Source organism: Lytechinus variegatus, chromosome 5, assembly GCF_018143015.1.
Source record: "Lytechinus variegatus isolate NC3 chromosome 5, Lvar_3.0, whole genome shotgun sequence".
NCBI lineage: Eukaryota > Metazoa > Echinodermata > Echinoidea > Temnopleuroida > Toxopneustidae > Lytechinus > Lytechinus variegatus.
The window spans coordinates 34,887,420-34,909,737 of record NC_054744.1 but is presented as its reverse complement, the minus strand read 5'-3'; the positions used below and the strand labels follow the sequence as shown (position 1 = coordinate 34,909,737).

At 35.7% G+C, this 22,318-nt stretch overlaps 1 protein-coding gene across 1 annotated transcript; it reads left to right on the top strand.

The window, feature by feature from the left end:
• Positions 1-316: 316 nt before the first annotated feature.
• Positions 317-21,978, top strand: LOC121416002 (protein RRNAD1-like). The gene is made up of 10 exons (XM_041609431.1): positions 317-346; positions 11,469-11,591; positions 12,337-12,443; positions 13,622-13,820; positions 15,527-15,687; positions 16,544-16,571; positions 16,875-17,703; positions 18,161-18,317; positions 19,662-19,846; positions 20,893-21,978. Exons 2-10 carry the CDS (start codon positions 11,478-11,480, stop codon positions 21,009-21,011), a joined length of 1,899 nt encoding a protein of 632 aa, XP_041465365.1. The 5' UTR covers positions 317-346; positions 11,469-11,477; the 3' UTR covers positions 21,012-21,978.
• Positions 21,979-22,318: the final 340 nt, after the last annotated feature.

Below are 22,318 nucleotides of genomic sequence, written 5' to 3'. Positions count from 1 at the left end.
CTTGATTTTTTTTTACACTGACAGTCTCCATTACACCTATTATTCATATAAATTGACTCTTATTTAAATTTGATTTTTTAAATTATTTTTTTCTTAATTAAAAATAGGGATCAAAATTTCTTGCCATATAAAATATGCCCCAAATTAAAATTTTTGAGCGCTCTGATGAATACAAAAATTAATCCCAAGTTACTAATGAAAAATAAATTGCAACTGTATGGAAATTAGTAATTTTGGTCACAAAAGTGATATTCTAATGATTTTTTAAAGTGTGTGCTCTGTACAACATTGGCATACCATAGTCCTACCTGTAGATTCCCACAGGCAGGGTGGTAGCAGTGAACAAGTGAGTTTATACAAGATTTTAAATTTTGCTTGTTAGATTGAACACTGTGTATTTTAGCTGTTTGTAGGACGAGTGTGCACAGGTCACCTTTAATTATAGTAGAAGGCAGTACCGTATATATCAACAAAACTGAACAGTTCTAACGGCGCGTTAGCGAATTAGCCCTTTAGTTTCAATTCACCTTTAGTCGATAGTCCCGTCTATTCGTAATCGTGTGGCCTGGGCCTGGGCCTGGGGATAATAATTTATCGTCTGAGTTTTTTTTTTTTTTTTTTTTATTTTTTTTTTTTTATTGTAAATTTCATTCAGTTTAATCAATGTTGAGTATTAAATTTTCTACATAACTATTGTATGATTTTGTGAATTTATATTGGTTATAAAATAATGGTTAATTTTTGTTATTGAATTTATCCATTGTATATGATTATGTTAATACCACGAGTATTTGTACGATGATTTGTATTGAACTGAATGATTAATAAATACTATTACAAAACAAAAAAATCAACGATTCCGCTGATCTGAATTAAAAAAATTTATATGTACCCCGCATTTCCCTGCTCTTCAAGACCACTTTCACAATGTTGACAAAAAATTATTACAAAATAGAAATAAATCACGAACAAGATGATCCTAAAGAAATCTAGATTAGACAGCTGGCAGCCGTCTGTTTCGAGGAGTTTTTAAACATTTTTTTATTTCTCGTCGTACACTTGTATCATAACCTTGTTCATTGAATGAGTGGTCGTACACGTATGTTCATCACCCAGGCCATAGGCTATGTATCAACCCAGCGGAGTTCGCCATTAAAGGCCTTTGCACAGTTTCAACGTTGGTGTTGTGATAAGAAAATGTGTGTCGTACCCATGACAACATGTATTGTTGCTGGAATTTCCAGGAATTTAAAATGGATATGGTGTGATCAAACTATGAAAATTTATAACCCATATGTCAATGGTCATATCATGACTTTAGTTAAGAACATCGTGCACAAATAAAGGCAGATCAGCCTAATTTCATATCATTGTCTAATAGTACGTAATAGAACGAGTGTGGGGGACGGGGGTAAAAAATTTCAACATTTTATTCTCTTTATTCTACCAAGTTCTCAATTTTTTTGATATTTCCTTTCTATTGTTTGTCATTTTGTTGTTATTTTATTGTATATTTGTGTTTAGTTTCACAACTCTCCAGTTTTTTTTTTTAAGTGTAAGCTAGATGAATACTGAAATAGTCAGTGGATCTTAGGGCTATATGGCAATTGAAATCATGTACGTCAAGTGGCGTTATCATCTGATCGTGGAGAGGGGTGACTGAGAGCAATATACAAGTATTGAGCTGGAAATAAAAAAAAATTGGTGCCCCCCCCTCCATAAAGAGCTGTTAGTAGACAGGGATATATCAAACGTGCATGTGAAGGGGGTGGCTGGGTCAAAGCAATATATTGAGCTGAATTCAACAAAAATATTTAAGGGTATACCCAGTTGTTGTGTATCCGGACGGGTTGTGTGTCCGGACGATCAATTTTAGAATGTCATTTGGAAAAATTTACAAGCGAAGTTTCATCAGTTTTTAGTACAAAATGTTAGGAAATCTTATAAAGAACAAAATAGATAATTATTACAAGTAATGAATTCCTATTTTTAATGTAATCCACAGACAAAAAAGAAGGCTTCAAAAAGATAAAGTGTCCGGACACCCGACCCCCCATCCTACCACCCCCCCCCCTCCCGGCCCGTCAAGAGCTGTCAATAGACAAGGGCGGATCCAGCCTTTGCCGATGGGGGGGGGGGCGATATTTTTTCAGCCAAATTTTTCTGATCGGCCGCTTGAAGTTGATTTTTGTTTGTATCTTGAAGGGGTAGTCTTACAATAGTCATTTCTCATAAGCCTTATTTAAATAGTGCAAGTGCAAAGAGCGAGCTATTTTTTTTCCAAGTATTTGTCCTAAAATCTAAATATTCTGGGCAATGCTTGTGATCGTAAATGTGTATCGACCAAGTAAATAATATACTGCCAGCGCGAAGCGCAAACAGACAATTTTAATATATGTATTTATCTTATCAAAAAGGGATTAAAATATTTGATATTCCGATCTGTAAAAGGGACAATAAAGCTCTGTATTCAAAGCACTTTGTAGGAAAATTGTTATAGGTGGATATGGATCACAGTTTGAAATAAGCTGATATGTTTCAATATTGTAACATGACCGTTTGTACTCTTGTAAAATCATAAACTCAGTCCTCCTATGCTCTCCTGTACATTTCAATCTCCTAAGCTCTCCTTTAATTAAACTAAAATTATTAAACTGAAAATAGGGTGAACAAAGAATAAATTAGAAGTTAAGATGAAGTCCAGATCAGCACTACTTTACTTTCCTAAGCGCAAAATTTAGAACTTATCAATATTCCATTCTGAAAAAATTACATAGTGATTATTAAAGTGACATCTTATCTATTATGAAATAAGCCTAATGAGACCGCGAAAATCTTTCAATATTACGGCTTGAAAACTGAACGTTAAAAGCATTTTTATAATTTTGATGCACGAGTTAATATATTTTCAACAGTCAATGCGAGCGCAAATCGCAAGCCGATTTTTGTGTTGTCATGAGATGGGGATTTTAAGTAGTTTGATATAGAATTAATATTGAGATATATTAACTCACACGATTTATATAAAAGAGGGGGGGGGGGGGGAAAGGAACACCCACTTCTCCCGATCCGCCTGAGACAACATTATAACTTCTAATTTCTTCTCCTTTCTCTTTTTTGTTAAATAGGCCTATATTTTTTGTATACCATCTAAAGATCTTATTTGATTTTGATAGTAATTCCTATTGTTTTTTATAGTGTAAACAGGTTTTATCTTTTATGATTACAATTCTATACGTGTTGAGGACCCCACTGGAAATATTCAAACTCATACTTGCCAACTTAAGAAGAAAAAAAAGTGGAATCCATTTTTCACGCAGAGTAACGAGCGTGTGACATTTTGCGCGGGAAGGGTGTGGGGGTACCCCCCTGCCACGGTAAGAAATTTTTGGAAATTTAGAACATGAAGTGGGGGGCTTTCCTTCACTTTTGAAGTGCCTTTTACCTGTCCACAAAGAAGAAAAATATCTTAATTTTGTCCCAAAGTAATGAAATATGAAACGGGAAAATCAACAGGATTCATTTCATGAAATTGTACCATATTTTTTTTACTTCAAAAACATGTATTTCCATTACAATAATAACTGGATATTTCTCAGAATACTCCTTGTATTTCTAAATAATTTTGACTTTATTTCACGAAAACAGACTAACAGTCTAAATGCATATGTAACTTACACATGAACTTATTATGCAATTGCAAATGCACCGGTACGGTACTCACTAACCCAGGGAGCTCCGACCCGGGAAGCGGGCGGGCCGCGACTGGGCTCGGTACCGGTACTCAGTCACTGTCTGTATACCCGGGGAGAGGGGGCCACTTCCATTCACGAGTGGATACCATGCGCGACCATGGGGTCTCGAAAAGCACCCTAAACACGTAATGTCCATTTTCTGAAAATGCACCCCTTAACAAGTATTGGCGTGTGAAACCCTACCCTTAACAAGTATTGGAAACAAAACGATACTCTTATTGGTAATATTCCCTGAAATGAACCCCTAAACAAGTACAGGAATGTGTTATTGTTACGGGTCCTTCGGTCGTCGGTTTTACCTTATTTGGTTTAGTACGACCCCACCTTCTACACCTCACGCAAATCGGACTCTAAACACGAAGTTTTAGGGCAAAAAAGACATCCTGTATAAAACATTTTAATTTTGTTTTATCATCCCCGCATATTCGACCCTAAACACGTAATTTTCCTAGCGAAATAGATACCCTTTTTTCATTATTTTTGTGTTTTTGACACCCTTATCACGTTACGTACGTAAAGTGCCCTATCGTGAAAAAGACATCCTTTTTACGTGTTTTTGTGGTCGCGCATGGTATCCACTCGCCAATGTAAGTGGTCCCCCCGGGTCTGTATAACGATCGGAATCACAGTCACAACTCACATTCACAATCCAAACGACGCATTGGCGATGGTATCCAGTTTCCACACACTAAATTTGTAATTTTGGCTTCAAAAATTCTCGGAAAACTATATCCTTTGGCCATTAATCCGACGATCGTTGAGCTGGATCTTACGTTTGCACATGTATGCACTTGCAGCGCAGTAACCCACGGAGCTCCGGCCCGTCGGTAATCCGGCACAGGCCGAAGCTCCCTGGGTTAGCAGCGAGGTATACTCGCGCTCGCGACGTCACAGCATGCATTGTATTTGCATGTGTTGTCGCTCTAGCTGTGTTTGCATGCGCTTCTGCAATGTGCGCGCGATGTGAGATAGGCAAAGTGAAAAACTACGTACAAGAGTGTGTTCAGTTAGTGGAAAAATAATGCTATTTGGAATATCGCGATATATCCAGGTGTCCGCAAGCTTCAGAATGGTCTAACCTTCGCTCCAGCCGTTTTTCAATATTATCAATGTAAAAATTAATGAAAATCAGAATTATGGAGTTGATATTCGTAATGTGGAATTGGCAATAAAAAATCGGGATGATTCCGCCAAAATCGGAATGGTTGGCAAGTATGCAAACTATTCTATTAAAGATTACTGAATTTTATTTGTTAATTGATTAATTTCATTTATTCATCTATTCATTTATTTATTTATTAATTTATTCTTTAGGTTATGTAAATGAAATACTAAAATAATAAATTAAGAGGAAAGGATTAAGACAAAGTAATTTTACAGCTACAACTAGTAAAGTATATTCATTTGCTTAAAAAAAAGGGTATTTCTTTTTTTTATCTTAAGACCATTCCGGGGACATTCATAATGTAGTTTATAGTCAAAGAAGAAAATTGTGTCAGGAACTTGTTGGCTGCAGTAAATATTGTTTTCAAAAATGGATAACAGTTATAAATAAAGTATCATATCGAATTTCAGTCGAAGTGCCGGAATGAGCTCTTCGGTATAAACACCGTTTGCAAACTAATTATGCACATTGAAGACTAAACGCTGAATAAACAAAAGAAAATTATAAACTGATTGAAATTGCCATTGCATACAATGACATGTTCATGCAGTATTTTGTTTGTTTTACACAAAGAAAACTCAGACTATGACACCCATCATGATTTTTGCATACAATATGATTCTATTTACATCACAATTTAGATAATTATAGACACCCCCCACACACATATACATGTATATATATGTAATTGTAATAAATATGCGCTATGTATACAGTCAATGTGAGTATGTTACATAATATACAATCTTGACCTAAATTTGCCTTTTGGTAATTCAGGAAAGAAATAATAATTCTCGAAAATGTAATCATTCATGTGTCAGGTTTATTCCGAGCATTTTCCAAAATCGTTAAACCATCAATTTTCACAGATTAAGTGTCGAAATTAAGCACTAAAGTGCAAAGTGATCATTACAAGGGGAAAAGGTACGTAGAAAATATCACCTTACACCAGTATGGAACTAGATATCCGTCCCCGCAGACACGGCGATCAGCCTGTGTGCGTACGCTAAAATTTATCATTCTGCGGCTCGCGTGCTAGGAATGAACTTGATTTTTCTCTCAATTACGAAACTTATCATGGAAAAAGTTGTCCAGCATGCATTGATATACTCGTAAAATTTATCGTCATGTATCATTCACACACAAAAAATAGAATAAAACCCTTCTATCGGAGAACTATTAGTAAGTTGTTCGAATCTAACAATTTTCTTTTGAAAATATAACAAAAATTTACCTGATTTTAAATGCCTGTCTTTTCACTAAAAAAACTGGAATACAAAATCCACCAGCGTTATTATTTATGAAAAATTCCAAAAAAATGTGCTAAGATGCTTTTAAAAAAATGAAAATTTAAGGGGATTCAAAAATAAGGATTTTGCAATGTTATATCAAAGTTCTGTTATATTTTCATCAATTTTGGGATTGCATCGAAATGACTGATAATTCGAATTTCGAAGTCTCACCCACACTTGCTTGTAAATTTGGTATATGTTGGTACACTGATAGTCAACGTAAATGATAAACATTCATAGCCTCACTAAAATTTAACGATTCCATTGTTTTTATATGATTTTAATGTCGCAGACATTTAAGAGAGTAAAAAAGTGATGCTCACGAACGTCACTAACAATAAGGCTAAGCGAGAAGGCCTTTCAATGGCGCGCTCCACTGATTTGAGGCCGTGAACATACGTGTACACAGACGGCTCGCTATTGTGCAGCCACCATTAGGGGACTTGCAATGCAAAATCCCCCCGTCGGGGCTCTTCAATTTTTGTCTTTAATGAATAAAAATTTTGAAAATTAACGCGAAAAAAATGAAAATTTATTATCCTATTCCCTCTTGGCATTAATTGCCAAAAAACGGAGAAAAATGAAGTTAAAAGGAACGAAAACAGTGACTTACCTCGGCTGTCGCGCAAATTCACTTCCCCATGTTATCCGATCTTAAGTACATAAACATATGGCCATTGAGTCCCCTGTACAGATCGCGCTAGAACTTCGGTCTCTGTATTTGGTGAGTGAAGCCATTGGAGTTCAGCTGAACAACCAACAAAACAGAGACCGAAGCTTTTGGTCTAGATCTAAACCTAATATTCTAAGTTTACTCGTGAAATTTATTTCTTTAGAATCATCACTGACGAAATAAATCTCATTGGTAATCTCTCTTTAACTTTCATGACTTACCTCTTCAAAATGTGAACCATCTAAGAAAATTCTCCAATATTATACATGCTGGTTCCCATTTTCACGAGTATAATAGATCTAGGCCTAATTAGATTTATTTCAGAAAGTCAAAATATCACTAGATCTAGTAATCTGTCTTACATAAAGACAGGTTATTATAATTAGATTTATTTCAGAAAGTCAAAAGTCAAAATATCACTTGTAATCTGTCTTTATCTACTCGCTGAAAGTGAAATGGGAACCAGCGTGTACAACTCTATTGAGAATTTTCCATGCTGGTTCCCATTTTGGTGAGTAGATTAAACCAGTAAATGGGAACCAGTGTGTACAACCCTATGGGGAGTTTTCCAGAGTTGTACGCGCTGGTTTCCATTTCAGCGAGTAAACTAGTTTTACTAATACTAGTCTACTCGCCAAAATGGGAACCAGTGTTACTACTCTATGGGGATTTTTCTATAGAGTTGTACGCGCTGATTCCCATTTTAGCGAGTAGAGAAAAGACAGCAAAGAAATCAATTTCATGTCTTGTCGTGAAAAAAGTGTCCTGTGTACATGTAAATTAGGAACTGGTTCCCAATTTGCCGACAAGTCCACCCCAACAAAAAGTTGATTTGAATAAAAAGAGAAAAATCCAACAAGCATAATGCTGAAAATTTCATCAAAATCGGATGTAAAACAGTAGAGGTGCACTACCAAAATGGGAGACTCTCCATGGCAATATGGGAGACAATCTCCCATATTAGAGACTTGCTTTGCAAAAGAATAAAAGCTTAATTTTTCCACCCAAAATTTTGTCTCACTGACATGAGTGAGGTCAGAAGCCCATTTGTTTTGTGTGTGGATGACATCTAAAATCCCTTATCGATGTGCCATTCACTGTAAATCAGCAAGTGCCATTTTTTGTTCAAAGAGTCTATATAATTGTTTTATTTATAACGAAAAGGGAATCACTCCTGAGACAATGTTAAACCTCTTGACCATAAGCTGAACTGAATAATGGAATCATTCAAATGCAATAGGCATAACAATTTAGCTGTATGACCATTGCACGAAAACGTGTTTGTGGCACTCCAGTGGATGCACAGAAATGTGTTCATGGCACGTTAAGGGTTAAGTTTCGCTTAATTTCACAAAACTGTTCTATGCACATCCTGTTCAGTATGCAAATGAGAGAACTGATGAAATCACTCACTCATTATTTCTTTTTTTATTTTATCATAGGAGATATGACATTCTAATTTTCTCCCCAATCCCCATGGTCCTGTGCAACAATGTTTTATTTCTCCATAAACATGTGGAATTACCATTGTTTAACATTTTATGGGTCAGTCAAGTTTGTCCTTGTTGTCAAATCTGTAAAAATTGAAATGTATAATTCAAACAAAAAACAAAAGAAATAGTGAGAGACTTCATTGATTCACTCATTTACATGTGACTATATTGTGTATATAACTATTTTGTGAAATCGATTTTTATGTAATTTTCAGCATATTGCTTGTTCGATTTTTCTCTATTGATTAAAATTAATATTTTTCTGAGGTGGACTTGACCTTTAATCAACATCAGATGTAGACCAAAAGCTTCGGTCTCTGTTATGTTGGTTGTTCTGCTGAACTCCGTTGGCTCCACTCACCAAATACAGAGACTCAATGGCCATATATATGTTTATGTATTAAAGGTCAAGTCCACCTCAGAAAAATGTTGATTTGAATCAATAGAGAAAATTCAGACAAGCACAATGCTGAAAATGTCATCAAAATCGGATGTAAAATAAGAAAGTTATGACATTTCAAAGTTTCGCTTATTTTTAACAAAATAGTTATATGAACGAGCCAGTTACATCCAAATGAGAGAGTCGATGATGTCACTCACTCACTATTTCTTTTGTTGTTTTATTGCTTGAATTATGCAATTTTTCAATTTTTACGAATTTGACGATTAGGACCTCCTTGCCTGAAGCACAAACTGTTAAAATAATAGAATTCCACATGTTCAGGGAGGAATGAAACTTCATTTCACATGACAATGACGAGAAAATCAAAATATTTCATATTTCATATAATAAAATACAAAAGAAATAGTGAGTGAGTGATGTCATCAGTTCCTCATTTGCATACCGACCGAGATGTGCATATAACTTTTTTTTGTGAAATGAAGCAAAACTTTAAAATCCCATAACTTTCTTATTTTACATCCGATTTTGATGAAATTTTCAGTGTTATGCTTGTTGAATTTTTCTCTTTTTAATCAAATCAAGTTTTTGTTGGGGGGACTTGTCCTTTAAATTCGGATTAACCAGGGAAGTGGGAGTGTGCGACAGCCGAAGTAAGCCACTGTTTTTTCCCCTTTTAAGTTTTTTTCCCCCGTTTTTTGGTACATGTACATTTCAGGCCAAAAGGGAATAATAATCTTTGTTTTGGTACAGTTCTTTTTATATTTCTTTCATGAAATAAAGACAAAAATCGATGAGCCCTGTCGGGGGATTTTGCACTGTAAGCCCCCTAATGGTGGCTGCACGATAGCGAGCCGTCTGTGTACGAGGAGAAATAAAAAAAATTAATTCCTCGAAACAGACGACTGCCAGCTGTCTATATCAGATGATGGTAGTGATGATGATGATGATGAAGTGTTTGTCTAGACTAGGTCTTATTTATTTATTTCAGGTCCATCCCTAAAGCTAGGCTGGGGTGAATTCCAAACTTAAACTATACTAGATTTAGTCTATATTAAGTTTGAAATTTGAATTCCATACTTAATTTATGATAAAATTATAATGTCAGCTCAGACTTGAAACATGTTTACGTAGTTTAGTTTACAATCATGTCTTTTATTCATTGTAAATGAATCGTCCCAATGTAATTTTTGAAGGGAAATTAAAAAGTTGGATTGAATTGAATTTATCTTATATCATTATTTTTACAGCTGCAGTGTGACTGTTTTGTTAGCTGTTCCGCTATGTTTTTGCTTCACTAATTTACACCTTCATATAAAGCTAAAGTCATTCTTACAAGGGAACCTAATTGATTAGGCTTTATCCCCCCAATAAATTCTTGACTTCTACTATTAATACAACATTTTTCATCAAAATAAGGGTCTACATGTATGCAGCCTATGAACTCATTCAGTGAACAAGGTTGTATTATTTATAACTTTGTTCTCTGTTACTATTCTGTGTATGGTAAGGTTGGCAATGTTTCTCTTATTTTCTCTTGTTTTGAGGGACAAATGCTTAATTTTATGACACCAGTCAGTTTCCAATACAACTATTCACTATTCATCATATAACTTGGTTTTTAATTAATCAAAGTCTAAATTATTTTTTTTAATTAGGAATAGAGATTGAAAATTTTCTTGAAATTATATTTTCCAACTATATAGGGCCTGCACAAAAATATGCAAAAAAAATCAAGTTTTTGAGCACGCTGGTGAATACAAAAATTATCCCCACATTACTAATGAAAAATATATTTCAACTGTATGGAGACTACTGTATGCACTTGTTCACTGCAACCACCCTGCCTGTGGAGAATCTACATGTAAAATGATTACGGTAGATGCATATCCACATCACACAATTAACAATTTCATTAAAATATCACATTGTGACCAAAAAATACTAATTGTCATACAGTTGCAATTTATTCTTCATAAGTAACTTGGAAATCACATTTGTATTCACCATAGCACTCAAAAACTTGAATTTTTTGAATATTTTTATCTACGCCCTCTATTGGCAGTAAAATTGTAAGAAAATTGTATTTTTTCAATCTCTATTTTTAATGTAGAAAAGAAAATTGATGCAAAGAAGAATTCAATTTTCCTAAGAGCCAAGTTATGTAGTGAATAGCTGTATTGGAAAGTGACAGAATAAACAAAATCAAGCATTGTCCCCAAGAACAAGAGAAAATAAGCCAAACATGGACTAGTAACAGAGAACAAGGTTATGATCATTGATGAATGAGCAGGTCTATGGTTGATATCATTCTTGAAAATAATCAGAATGTAATCAACACCACTTTGATGTAATTTCTAAGCAATATACTGTAAGAATCATTACAAATCAACCACCCCAATAATACATTGAGCCTATGGGCATAGGCTCTCACTCTGTGTACTAGATGATGAGCCAACTTTGGAGGGAAAACCAAACAAATATATATAATATACATGTTCAACAATTCCAAACTTCCAGATTTCTTCTAATATAAATGAAGTTGTAATGCTTGTTAGATTTTTCTCTTTTTATTCTAGAATTGATTTATTGTAGGGGTGGATTTGGACCATTAAAACAAATCTTATATCTATCATGGCAGAGATTTACCTTTTTACTATTTACTTTGATTTGTGTATTTTTTCTCGCAGATCCGTAGAATGCCAACTCAGGTCGTCTGTTCAAGTGACACAGTGTCACAGCTCAGAATATATGCAAGGCAGCTCCACACAATTATTGAAGAATACCAAGAACTCATCAACTCTCATGTTGTAGTAGGTTATCTTCTGATTTCTTTATTATTACAGGGAGGGCACACAACTGCGAGGGAGTGGGGGGGAGGGGGAGGGCACTGTTATAAGAAGGTTAGACACCACGCTCATACAAAATAGACCCTAAACAAACAATCATCCTTCCATCTCAGAGTCCGCTCAAAGGGCTCAAAGTAATCAGAGTAAGTTTAGGGACATTGATTTTCTATTTACCTATATCAAAATGGAAAATCTGTTTTGGTTTTTACTTTTGATGTGAAAAATTCATTGAATTTTACCTTTGCAAAACAGAATTCATATTGTATGCTGTGTACATGTACATTTTCTAAAGGTAATTTCCATTTTATATCAAGTTTGAAACAGAGTAACATGTTTTGAGAAACAGATTTTTGAGAGCTACGGAGGGTGAATGCTCATATCTTTTTTAATTTACAGTGGTGTGAGGTCTGGACCTTGAACCTGACCTAACTCATCTTTTGAGAATAAAAGGGTACCTATGTGTAGGGATTCGTCATGAAAAGTGGACCCTCTTCTTCATTGAGAAAATACATGGGGCACAGGATTTGGGATACCACATGTATTTAGGGATTTTTTTTAAACGTTTTTTTTTTTTAAATATAAAAATGGGACCCAAGTTGAAAGATTCCATGGCAAAGTCCCCCCCCCCATGAAAACTGGCACTTGACAGTCTTCACCATTGCCTATTACTGATTAAATAATGAAGTTGATGTTCTTTATCGTCACGTAGGAGTTCTTCGTAAAGAATCGATGGGAGGTATTACCGAAGTCCTGGCAAGCAGCCCTTGATGGCTTACCACCAGATATCATGGCTAATCAGTTACTAGATCATGAGATGTAAGTTAATTAACTTTATTTGTGCCAAGTAGAATTGTATGCTGAGGGCATTTTGATCTGAACATAGCCCAGGGTCCCTTTTCATAAAGACTTCTTATAATAACAAATGCACAATAACAAATTTGTTCTATAACAAATTTACTATCAGCCAACCAGATAGAAGAATTTCAGAAGCTTTTAACTCTTATTGTAAATTTGTTATTATAACAAGTTTATACAAATGGCATTCTTTAGAGTGACCATTTTTTCTATAGTAGCCCAATATTTAGAAAATCAATAGCCTACATGTACTTACAGCTGAATGATGTTATTTGCATTTAGTGTATAATTGTTTGTTGCAGAAAAAGGTAGCTCTCAAAATGAAAGAAATAGCCCCCAAATTCAGCAATCGACCCTCGGTGAAATGAAATAAAGCCTATTAGGATGTGAATTACATGTATTTCCACCTTGTGCATGAGTGGTCACACATTGTGCATATTAAACAACTTTTGGTCATTTTCAGGGATTTGTGATATAAAATATTGAAAAATGTTAAAAGTAACAAAACTATTAAACAATCTCTCCTTTAATGCATGCCCAATCATGCATGACTAGATGGATCAATTAGAATTATAAAAAAGCAGTTAGTTGATGAGTTTGTGAACAGTCCTTAAAAATAACCTTTTCTCAATCTCTTCTTATGAAGAAGTTATAGTACTAAACCAAAAAATAATGGCAAATTGTGTTTTATTTTGTTGTTTTTTGTTCATGAAATGATGTATTGTAGGGAAATTTTCCCTGTACCAAGCAAAAAATATGAAAATAAGGCTGGATGATTGGATCACATTTCTCTTGCAACATATATATTTTCTGTAGTTTGTTTATTATTTATAATAATCATTTTGAACAAAAACCATGAGAAAAAAGTCTACTTTCTCCTATGCTGCCATGAGTGCCTCCCATGAAAAAGGAAGCATCTCTGATATTTTCAAAATTGGCCAAATATTTTCTTGATTTGGGCTATTTTCTGTATGCTCTACATGATGCTACAGGTATTGGAGTCAAATATAATCTTTTCCAAAAGTAACTAACTTTATATTTTTTCCTCATTTACTGAAAAACTTAATCCACAGAGTTGTTTCTTTATGTCATTGGACAGCAATATGAGGGTCACATTGTTTTTAACATGTATATTACAGGCATCAGCCGCCACAGACTGTTTGGCCATTGTCCCTCTTGGCATACCGTGCTGCCACACAAGCCCTGGCACTAGACACGACCCCAACGGCCGGTGATTCCCTCAGCATTAAAATGGACCCAGCCCTGAAACCAATCGATCTACTATGCAGACTACATGTCAAAGCGAAGAAGAAACATGAAATCTTACGCTTGGCCGAGGTAATGATCGTGACTTATATTTACATGGTTAAGAAGTAGTTTGCCTAGATCGCAGATGGTGGCTTGACATTTGCTCCTGTGACAAGTGCTCTGGGCTTTATTTCATAAGAGATATTGGGTTAGGGTTGCAATAGGGTTTTAAGGGTTTTGGGGGGTTTTTTACAGCGGAGCATTTGTCGCCGGAGCAAATGTCATGGAACCTCTCGGTCTAAAACCACATTGGCTTAACCCATTTAGTCTACTATCTATTTTGTTTAATTGCTGGTTGGTCTTATACTCCCTTACTAGTCTATTACCATTTGGTCTAATTCCCAGTTGGTCCAATTTCCCCTTCACCATAAATAATGATAGTCTGCTTTCAACACTAAATTAGAATATTTGCCAGGTGTGTTTAAAATTGCATGTAACATTTGAATAGCTTTATTAAACATCACCATGTATCATTTCCTTGTTGTATGGGGGTATATATGTCAATTCTTGTGGAGTATTGTGGCCCAGTGGATTAGTCTTCTGGCTTGGAAACAGAGGGTTGTGAGTTTGAATCCCAGCCATGGTGTAATTTATTTCCTTCAGCAAGAAATTTATCCACATTGTGCTGCACTCGACCCAGGTGAGGTGAATGGGTACCCGGGAGGAAGAAATTCCTTGAATGCTTGAGTGCCTAGGCAGCCCAGCTAAAGCCGGGGGTAATAATAATAGCACGGCCCGCTGGGAGAACAATTTTCTGAAGTGGCTTCCCTTGGTAAATATACCTATACATGTATTATTATTATTATAATTCTTGATGAACCTGATCTCTTTATATCTCCCTTTTTTTATTTTCTGTGTATTTCTCTTCTCTCGTCCATCCACTCCATTATATCCTCTATTTATTCTGTGATGTTTATCTTCTTTGATGTTCCTTCTTTCTTTTCTTCCCTTTACTCCCATGTTTCTTCCCCCCTCCCCCTTACTCTACATTTCCTGTGATCACAAAATTTATATGTAAGGTTATCATTTTGAAAGTTACACTTAGCATGGAGAGTTTATGTGTAACATATTTGTACAATTGATGACAATTTGGCTGCTGGCTGCAATGATCTTTTAATCTATTTATCTACAAATGTATCTATCCATCCACCTATCCATGCTTCCTTCAATCCATCCATCCATCCACCCATCCATCCATTTATTATCCATCTATCTACCCATTCATCAATCCATCCATCTATCTATCTACTCATCCATCCACCCATCTATTATTCATCCATCCATTATCCATCTATCTACCCATCCATCCATCCATCTACCCATCCATCCACCCACCCATCCATTTACATGTATCTACCCATCCATCCACTATCCATCTATCTACCCACCCATCCATCTATCTACCCATCCATTCACCCAACCATCCACCCACCCACCCATCCATCCACCTATCCATCCACCCACCCATCCACCCACCACCCATCCACCCAACCATCCACCCATCCATCATCCATCCACCCATCCATCCACCCACCCATCCATCCACCCACCACCCACCCATCCACCCAACCATCCACCCATCCATCATCCATCCACCCATCCATCCACCCACCCATCCATCCACCCACCACCCACCCATCCACCCAACCATCCACCCATCCATCATCCATCCACCCATCCACCCACCCATCCATCCACCCATCCACCCACCACCCACCCATCCATCCATCAATCAGGTGATCAATTCTGCAACCAGGAAAGCAGGAACTGAGAGGGTTGTTGATGTAGGATCAGGCCAAGGTCATCTATCAAGGTTACTCTCCTTTGGTTATGGTCTCAAGGTAACCAGTATTGAGGCTGTTGGTTGTCATTTGACAGGTGCAGCTAAGGTAGACAAGTAAGGCCTTACTCTGATCTTAGTATACTAATATGCTTTTCACACTGCACTTTCTTTTCCTTAACCCCAGGAAATTTGTTGGGCTAAGGGGGGTCTTAGCCCTACCAATTTTCTGGGGTTAAGTTTAGCTACAGTATACTTCGTTTCCACACTGCGTTTTAGCAAAGTGGGCTAGCATGGTAAATAGTACGGTACTATCTGGCCCTGCAAAAAAGCAGAGTTAGCCGGCTTAATTGTAATCTGTATGGTAAAATCATTAATATTCATAAGCTGTGTGATAGTCCGGGGTTAAGGAATTAACCCCGGCTAAGCAAATGGTATGGGGTTAAGGAAATGCAGTGTGAAAAGCATAAGATTTTCTTTAGACTCATTCATTGGTTCAGTTACTTTGGTGCTCAAAAAGCATACATGTAGATTTTAACAAATCATAAAAATGCCTTGGCTTGTCAGAGATTACTGCCTGACATGCATTATGAGCACTTAATTAACATTAAAAATGAAAATAAAAAACAATTAATGTACAAAAGAATATAAGCAAGGTAGTGAATAATGTATGCTAGTGATCAAAATATCCTTGCTCTACCCTTCTATGGGAGTTTACTGTCTCATTAGATTTTTTGATGACAGGTCAAAGCTTATAGAGGTTGATACATTGATAATAATAGTAATAATTATAATCATAAAATTTATAGGCCTATAGGGTGCTTTATATGGGTGTTTCAAAGGCTTAGGTGGGCTGAATAAGGTAAGCAATGAATTCCATTAATTACAAAAAATCTCCCCCCCCAAAAAAAAAAAAAAAAAAAAAAAAAGTTAATTAAGTCTCAAGCTGATATATGTTTTTTTTTTCTTACAGGAAAATAAAGACCATTATCCAGAAGAGAGTGAGTATGACTTTTCTCTATATATTTTCTTATTTTGGTTGGGGGGAGGGAAATGGGAAATGTGTGTCACTTTCTCTCAACTAAAGAACAATGTACAGATTCCAAGATTCCAAACATGCTCTAACCTTTAATACCATTGGAAAATATCTACATTTCCAAATACTGTAACATCCATGAATGGTTTTGATTTCATGAAGACTGTTTTTTTTATTTTTTATTCTCTCACGTTTTTAAGTAGCTTGCAACTACTAGTCTCTGATTTATATAATTATAGTTTTGTAATCTCCATTGTTCTCTTAACAGATAGAAAGGCAATCTGAACAACCTGTCGAGAGTATTCCCCACACACTTCCACAGCATGTAGAATGCACTGTTCACCCCCAGATAACCCCTGAAGAGTTCCTTGATGTCATAAACCACCAATCAGCTGTAAGCAATGACTCGGACCAGTGCAAGAAGCACAGAAAGGAGGGTGCAGCTCATTGTGCCGAGGGACAAAACCTTGAGGTCCTGTCACCTGTAGAGGAGTCTACTGAAGCACCTACCAGTCTTGATCACTTCTTAGATATACCTCCACCTATGGGGCATCCAGATCATGATCCAACGAAAGAGTCCAGTAATGCTTGCCTTGATATGGTCAATGAAAGATCAACACTTCATCAGTTGGTGTCAGAGGATAGAGGCTCTGATGCGTTTGTGCTAGCTGGCCTGCATACATGCGGTGACTTGGCCCCGACGATGTTGAGAGTGTTTTCCAAGTGTCCCCAGGCCCAGGCTCTGACCTCGGTTTCGTGCTGTTACATGAAGATGAAATGTGCGCTACCTGAAGCAGTTCCATCGCCACCTGCAAATTCCTTGGAACCTGTTCAAAATGGCGACTTGAGAAAGACGATCCATTCAGATTCTTTGCAAGAATCCCCCATACTAACTGAGAGCCACGACAGACTGGAATTTCCAAGAGAAAAATCAGACTCAGATAATAACAGTTATTCAATGGATGATTATTCGACACTGAATTCAAAGGGTTACCCCATGAGTAAGTTTGTTCAGAGTCTTGGTGGGAAAATCATCGAGTTTACAGCTATGGAACTAGCCTGCCATTTCCTTGAAAGCTACCACAAGCGGTTAAAAGGTGAGATATCTTCATCTTTAGAAAGTAACAAAGCATTTAATGTCATATAGTTGATTGGACATTCATGAAATAGTATAATTTCAAGTCCCTTTTAGAAAAAAGTGAATGAGGAAAAATTAATTTTTTATGCCTTAGACAACTTTCTGTATGTAGACCAAGGGAATTTGAACCATTATCCATCGGGATCATGCAACTTTATATAAAATGTCATCATGTGTCAAAGGTCGACTTTTTGGTCAACTGTGATATTGCAATATTTATGATAAATAGCATGCATTTATCAGCTTCAGATGCCAGCCTAGGATGCCAACCCGTTCTCAATGGGTATCATATATCCTTAGTGGTCATCAAATGTCAAAGGTCATCAAACAGGTCAACTTGAATGTAAAAATATTCTATCAAAGTTCAACAAAAAGGTCACTGCTAATATCACAATATTCTATAATTTATTTGTTAGCCTCAGATGCCAACCTGATTCTCCATGGGTATCGTGCAACCTTAGAAGTCATCATACACGGCTTTGATCCCGGGATGACCCAGTCTCACTGGGGCATTTGTAGAATCAAGAAAGCAGTGGCTAGTGTCAGAAAACCCCACCTCAAGACATTTCAAGAGTAAGTGTTAACCTCTTGCATACTGGATTCTGTAATTGACATATGCATTGTACAGGGACCACATGGTTCCAGTGCACAGCGGGTTATTGGAGAAGTGGGCTTTCTGGGTAGAGCCCCCTTTCAAATAGCTGAATGTGAGACAGGATATAAAGAGAGAAAGTAATGGCCTCAAAGTTGAGAATGTCTAAGAGAGAGATATTAATGAAACATGACTACGGGTATTTCCAATAACGGTGGGAATTGGTAATCTCCCTGCTTCAACTTTATTAGTTTTCTATAACGATATATTGCCCCCTCTTTGCACAAACAGTCCGAATAGTATGCCAGTTTCACCCAAGTTGACCAGACAACCCATGATTGATGCAAAGACTCAAAGTTACGAGTTGATATTTTTCAAAATATTGGCTTGGTCTCAAACTTCTTCGTCGAAAATAAAAGTTGGGGAATTTCAGATGGATATTTTTTATCTTAGCATATTCAATGTTAACACAAATTGTATTTTTTATAACCAGAGAAGATGATAGCAAATAATTTTGAAAACTTGATGGGTGGTTTTCTGAACTATAGAATTTTAAAGCACACTCCTATGGGATGCTGGCTTCATAATACTTCTTCCATATTCAAGGAAATCATTGTGTCCCAATTTTTATCATTAAAATTCATTATATTTTTGTATTTTCATAATCGTCCAATTTCATGAATCATTTAAGTTTGTGATGACTTTTTTGCACCAAGATAAGAATATATCTTAATGCAGGATGCTACATAAGCACTTGCCTGATTGTCCGGGGCAAGTAAAAGTTAAGTCGAGCAAGTGTTTTGAAGTAAAGACCAAAACTAATTGCCCGAATTGGGCAAGCAAAATTCTCACGGTAGAATGACCAAAATTAGGGTTGATATGATTTAGTATTGTCCCTAATTTTGGCCATGGCAAGTAGATCAGTTCATGAAAAAAGAGAAAAAAGGGTCAATAGTTTATAAAACCACAAAACTTTCTTTTGAAGGGGCAAAAAAAAAATTTCAAGGATTTTCTCGAGCAAGTGAAATAGATTTTGGGACAAGTATATTCCAACTATTTTAAAATTTACTTGCCTGACTGGGCAAGTGCTTCTAAAAATTTATGTAGCACCCTGCTTAATGGTGAATAAAGTTGACAACCGGCACTCCACAAAAGTGTGGTCTAAGTTAACCTCGGTTTAACTATACCACGACTATCAGAATAACACCCTATGATTCTATTAAGTGTAATTAGTGCAGTAACCTGCTTAAACCATGAATTTAAAACCACAGTTGTGAACATTTGCCAATGATTTTCCAAACTTGTTTCTTTCGTGCATATTTCAGGTATGCTTCTGGCGTGCTTGGTGCTCTGGGCATTCCATGTGAAGACCACCGCCTAGCAGAACTGGAAGAAATATGCCGACCGGAATGGACCAATGTCATCACTTTCCATGTGCTTCGTAGTATGATGGGTCCCATAGTAGAGAGTTTACTATTGCTGGATAGGGTCCTCTATCTCTTTGATCAAGGTCGGTGTAATCTTATTTTGCTAATTACAGAGAATGTCATCTTTCCTTGTCATAACCAATAAAGTGATTGTTATGTGTTGCATGAAAAGATAAGCTAATTGATACTTGTATTGAAATCATTAATTGTTGTCTTTATCATCTTAATTATTTTCATCATCATCACTCTCATCACCATCATTACCACTGTCATCAGTTGTCACTGCTAGGATTATCCAGCTCCTAATCATCATCGTTATTGCTTTCATTATCACTGCACATCATTATCATAACTACCAGTCTAGTTATTGTTAAGATTGTCATTGACTTCTTCAGTGATAAGCAGCAGCAGCAATAAGATCACCACAACCATCTTCATCATAATTATCATCATTGCCATCATCATCAACGTTAAAATCAAAATCATCATCTTCCTCTTTGTCATCATTATCAGTATCAAATTCATCATCATCCTTTTATCATCAATGCCATCATCATCACCAGCATCATTTTTTCATCCTCATCATCACCATCATGTCGCCATAATCATCATCATCATGGAAAATGAGGATAGAAAAGAGGCAAAAAAATTAAAGGAAAATTTTACATTTCTAGGGTTTCTAAAAATGAGCTTGTTTATTAGACTTTACACCTGTATATTAAGGGAATGTGCACACAAGAATGAATAGAATATTCGAAAAATGATAATTATAATTTGTAATAATAACTTAAATTTCTATTGTCCAATTTCTATATACTCAACTGCGCATTAGAATACTTAAAAGGTGAAATAGTTTACAAGATAAGTTAACAAAAAGTATGATTATGTTAGAATTACGGGCAAAGGGAAGCCTACTTTCTCTACTCTACAAATTACATTTATATTTACCAATTGAATACGGGGGGTTAGAAACCTGTGTCGTGCATATGTGATTCCACCTTTCAACATGATTCTTTTTGAGCTGTAATATTCTGGCATATATCACAAGTTAATTTCTCTTCAACACACCCTGCTCAATTGGCCACTGAAGTCAAAATCATAATTTTCTTCTCTACAATGTAATCTACAGGTATAGAGAGCAAACTTGTTCCTGTATTCGATGCAAGTATTTCTCCACGGAACTTTGCACTGGTGGCGATAAAGGATGATGACCATATTAAGCTGAGTTCTACAAATCTTAAAAGATGATAGATGTTATCACATTTGTGAACAATCTTCAAATAATTACTGCTTCTCTTTAATAATACTGATGTACTTGACAGCCATAAAGCCTATGTTGTATTCTGGTAAATATGCCAAAAGTGCATCCATGTATTTGACTTATTACAAGATTATATAAACTTGTATGCCCCAAAATTGGTTAGGAGGTGAAGGATATAAAGGAAAGGGTGTGTTTCATTGGATAGAATCTTAGATTTCATATCAGAATTCACTCTAATCATCTGCCTGATTGGACTTGAAAATTTAAGGCTATATATTTTTTTTAGCTTGCTTTAATATATTCAGTTGTAAATTTTGCAAAGTCAATGCTCAAAGGGCTATTTATAAATGAAGTTAAAATCATTATCAAGAGAAGGTGCTAGATGCCAAATTTTAATTCTGATGGTTAAAAAAAGGAAACATCAAATGACCACCAGACTTCTGTAATATTGGAATGTAAGATGATGCTCAAGTACAGGTTTGGGCTCAATTACAGTACTTTCTTCAATTACAATATTGAAGATTTAATTACAATTAATTTTCAACTAAATTACATGTTTTTTTTAAATTACAATTATCAATTACTTTTGTCAGTTACAATTACTTTCTATATAAGTCATGAATGAAATCAGTTTGTATTCTGTATGTACTAGCACCACAATTTCAACGTAATTCTACGCTACGGAGAAACTGACAAAATTAATGTTTATGTTTAACTAAACAAAGAGCGTGGATTATGCCTATTACACTCTTAGATGCTGAAGCAGTTGATAAAGAAAAGGTCATGAAATTAAATCATAAAATTAGGTATCAATAAGTTTATTGTAAAGTAAATGAAAGTAATTAAATGTAATGAAAGGAAACTAAAACCCAAGAGGAGGAGCAATCTTATTGGAAAGAGTAAAATGAGAGGAACAATTTAAAACAAGTTTCATCAAAATGGATTGTGAAATAAGCAAGTTATGGACGCTTATAAGGTCTTGTTTTACTTTCTATGGGGATCCGCAAATTGGCAAACATGCTTCAAAATGGCTTATTTTGTGGACAACTCTCCACTTGTTTTGTACTCGATTTTTCAGATTTTCCCCATTATCTTTCAAATTGCATATTGCCCCTTCCATGAATATATGTCATGGAAAAATATAATTCACACCACATATGTCAAGGTCAGGTGGAAATGATGTGAAATATGTAAAATAAAGGGAAAAATCTGAAAATTCGTGTACAAAACAAATTGAGAGTTGTCCACAAAATCAGCCATTTGAAGCATGTTTGCCAATCTGAGGATACCCATA

Bases quoted from the DNA above. Each gene is read 5' to 3' on its own strand.
- LOC121416002 (XM_041609431.1), top strand. From the start codon at position 11,478: ATGCCAACTCAGGTCGTCTGTTCAAGTGACACAGTGTCACAGCTCAGA. The intron at 11,592-12,336 runs GTAGGTTATCTT...ATCGTCACGTAG, and splicing joins TCATCAACTCTCATGTTGTA to GAGTTCTTCGTAAAGAATCG. The intron at 17,704-18,160 runs GTGAGATATCTT...TTTATTTGTTAG, and splicing joins CTACCACAAGCGGTTAAAAG to CCTCAGATGCCAACCTGATT.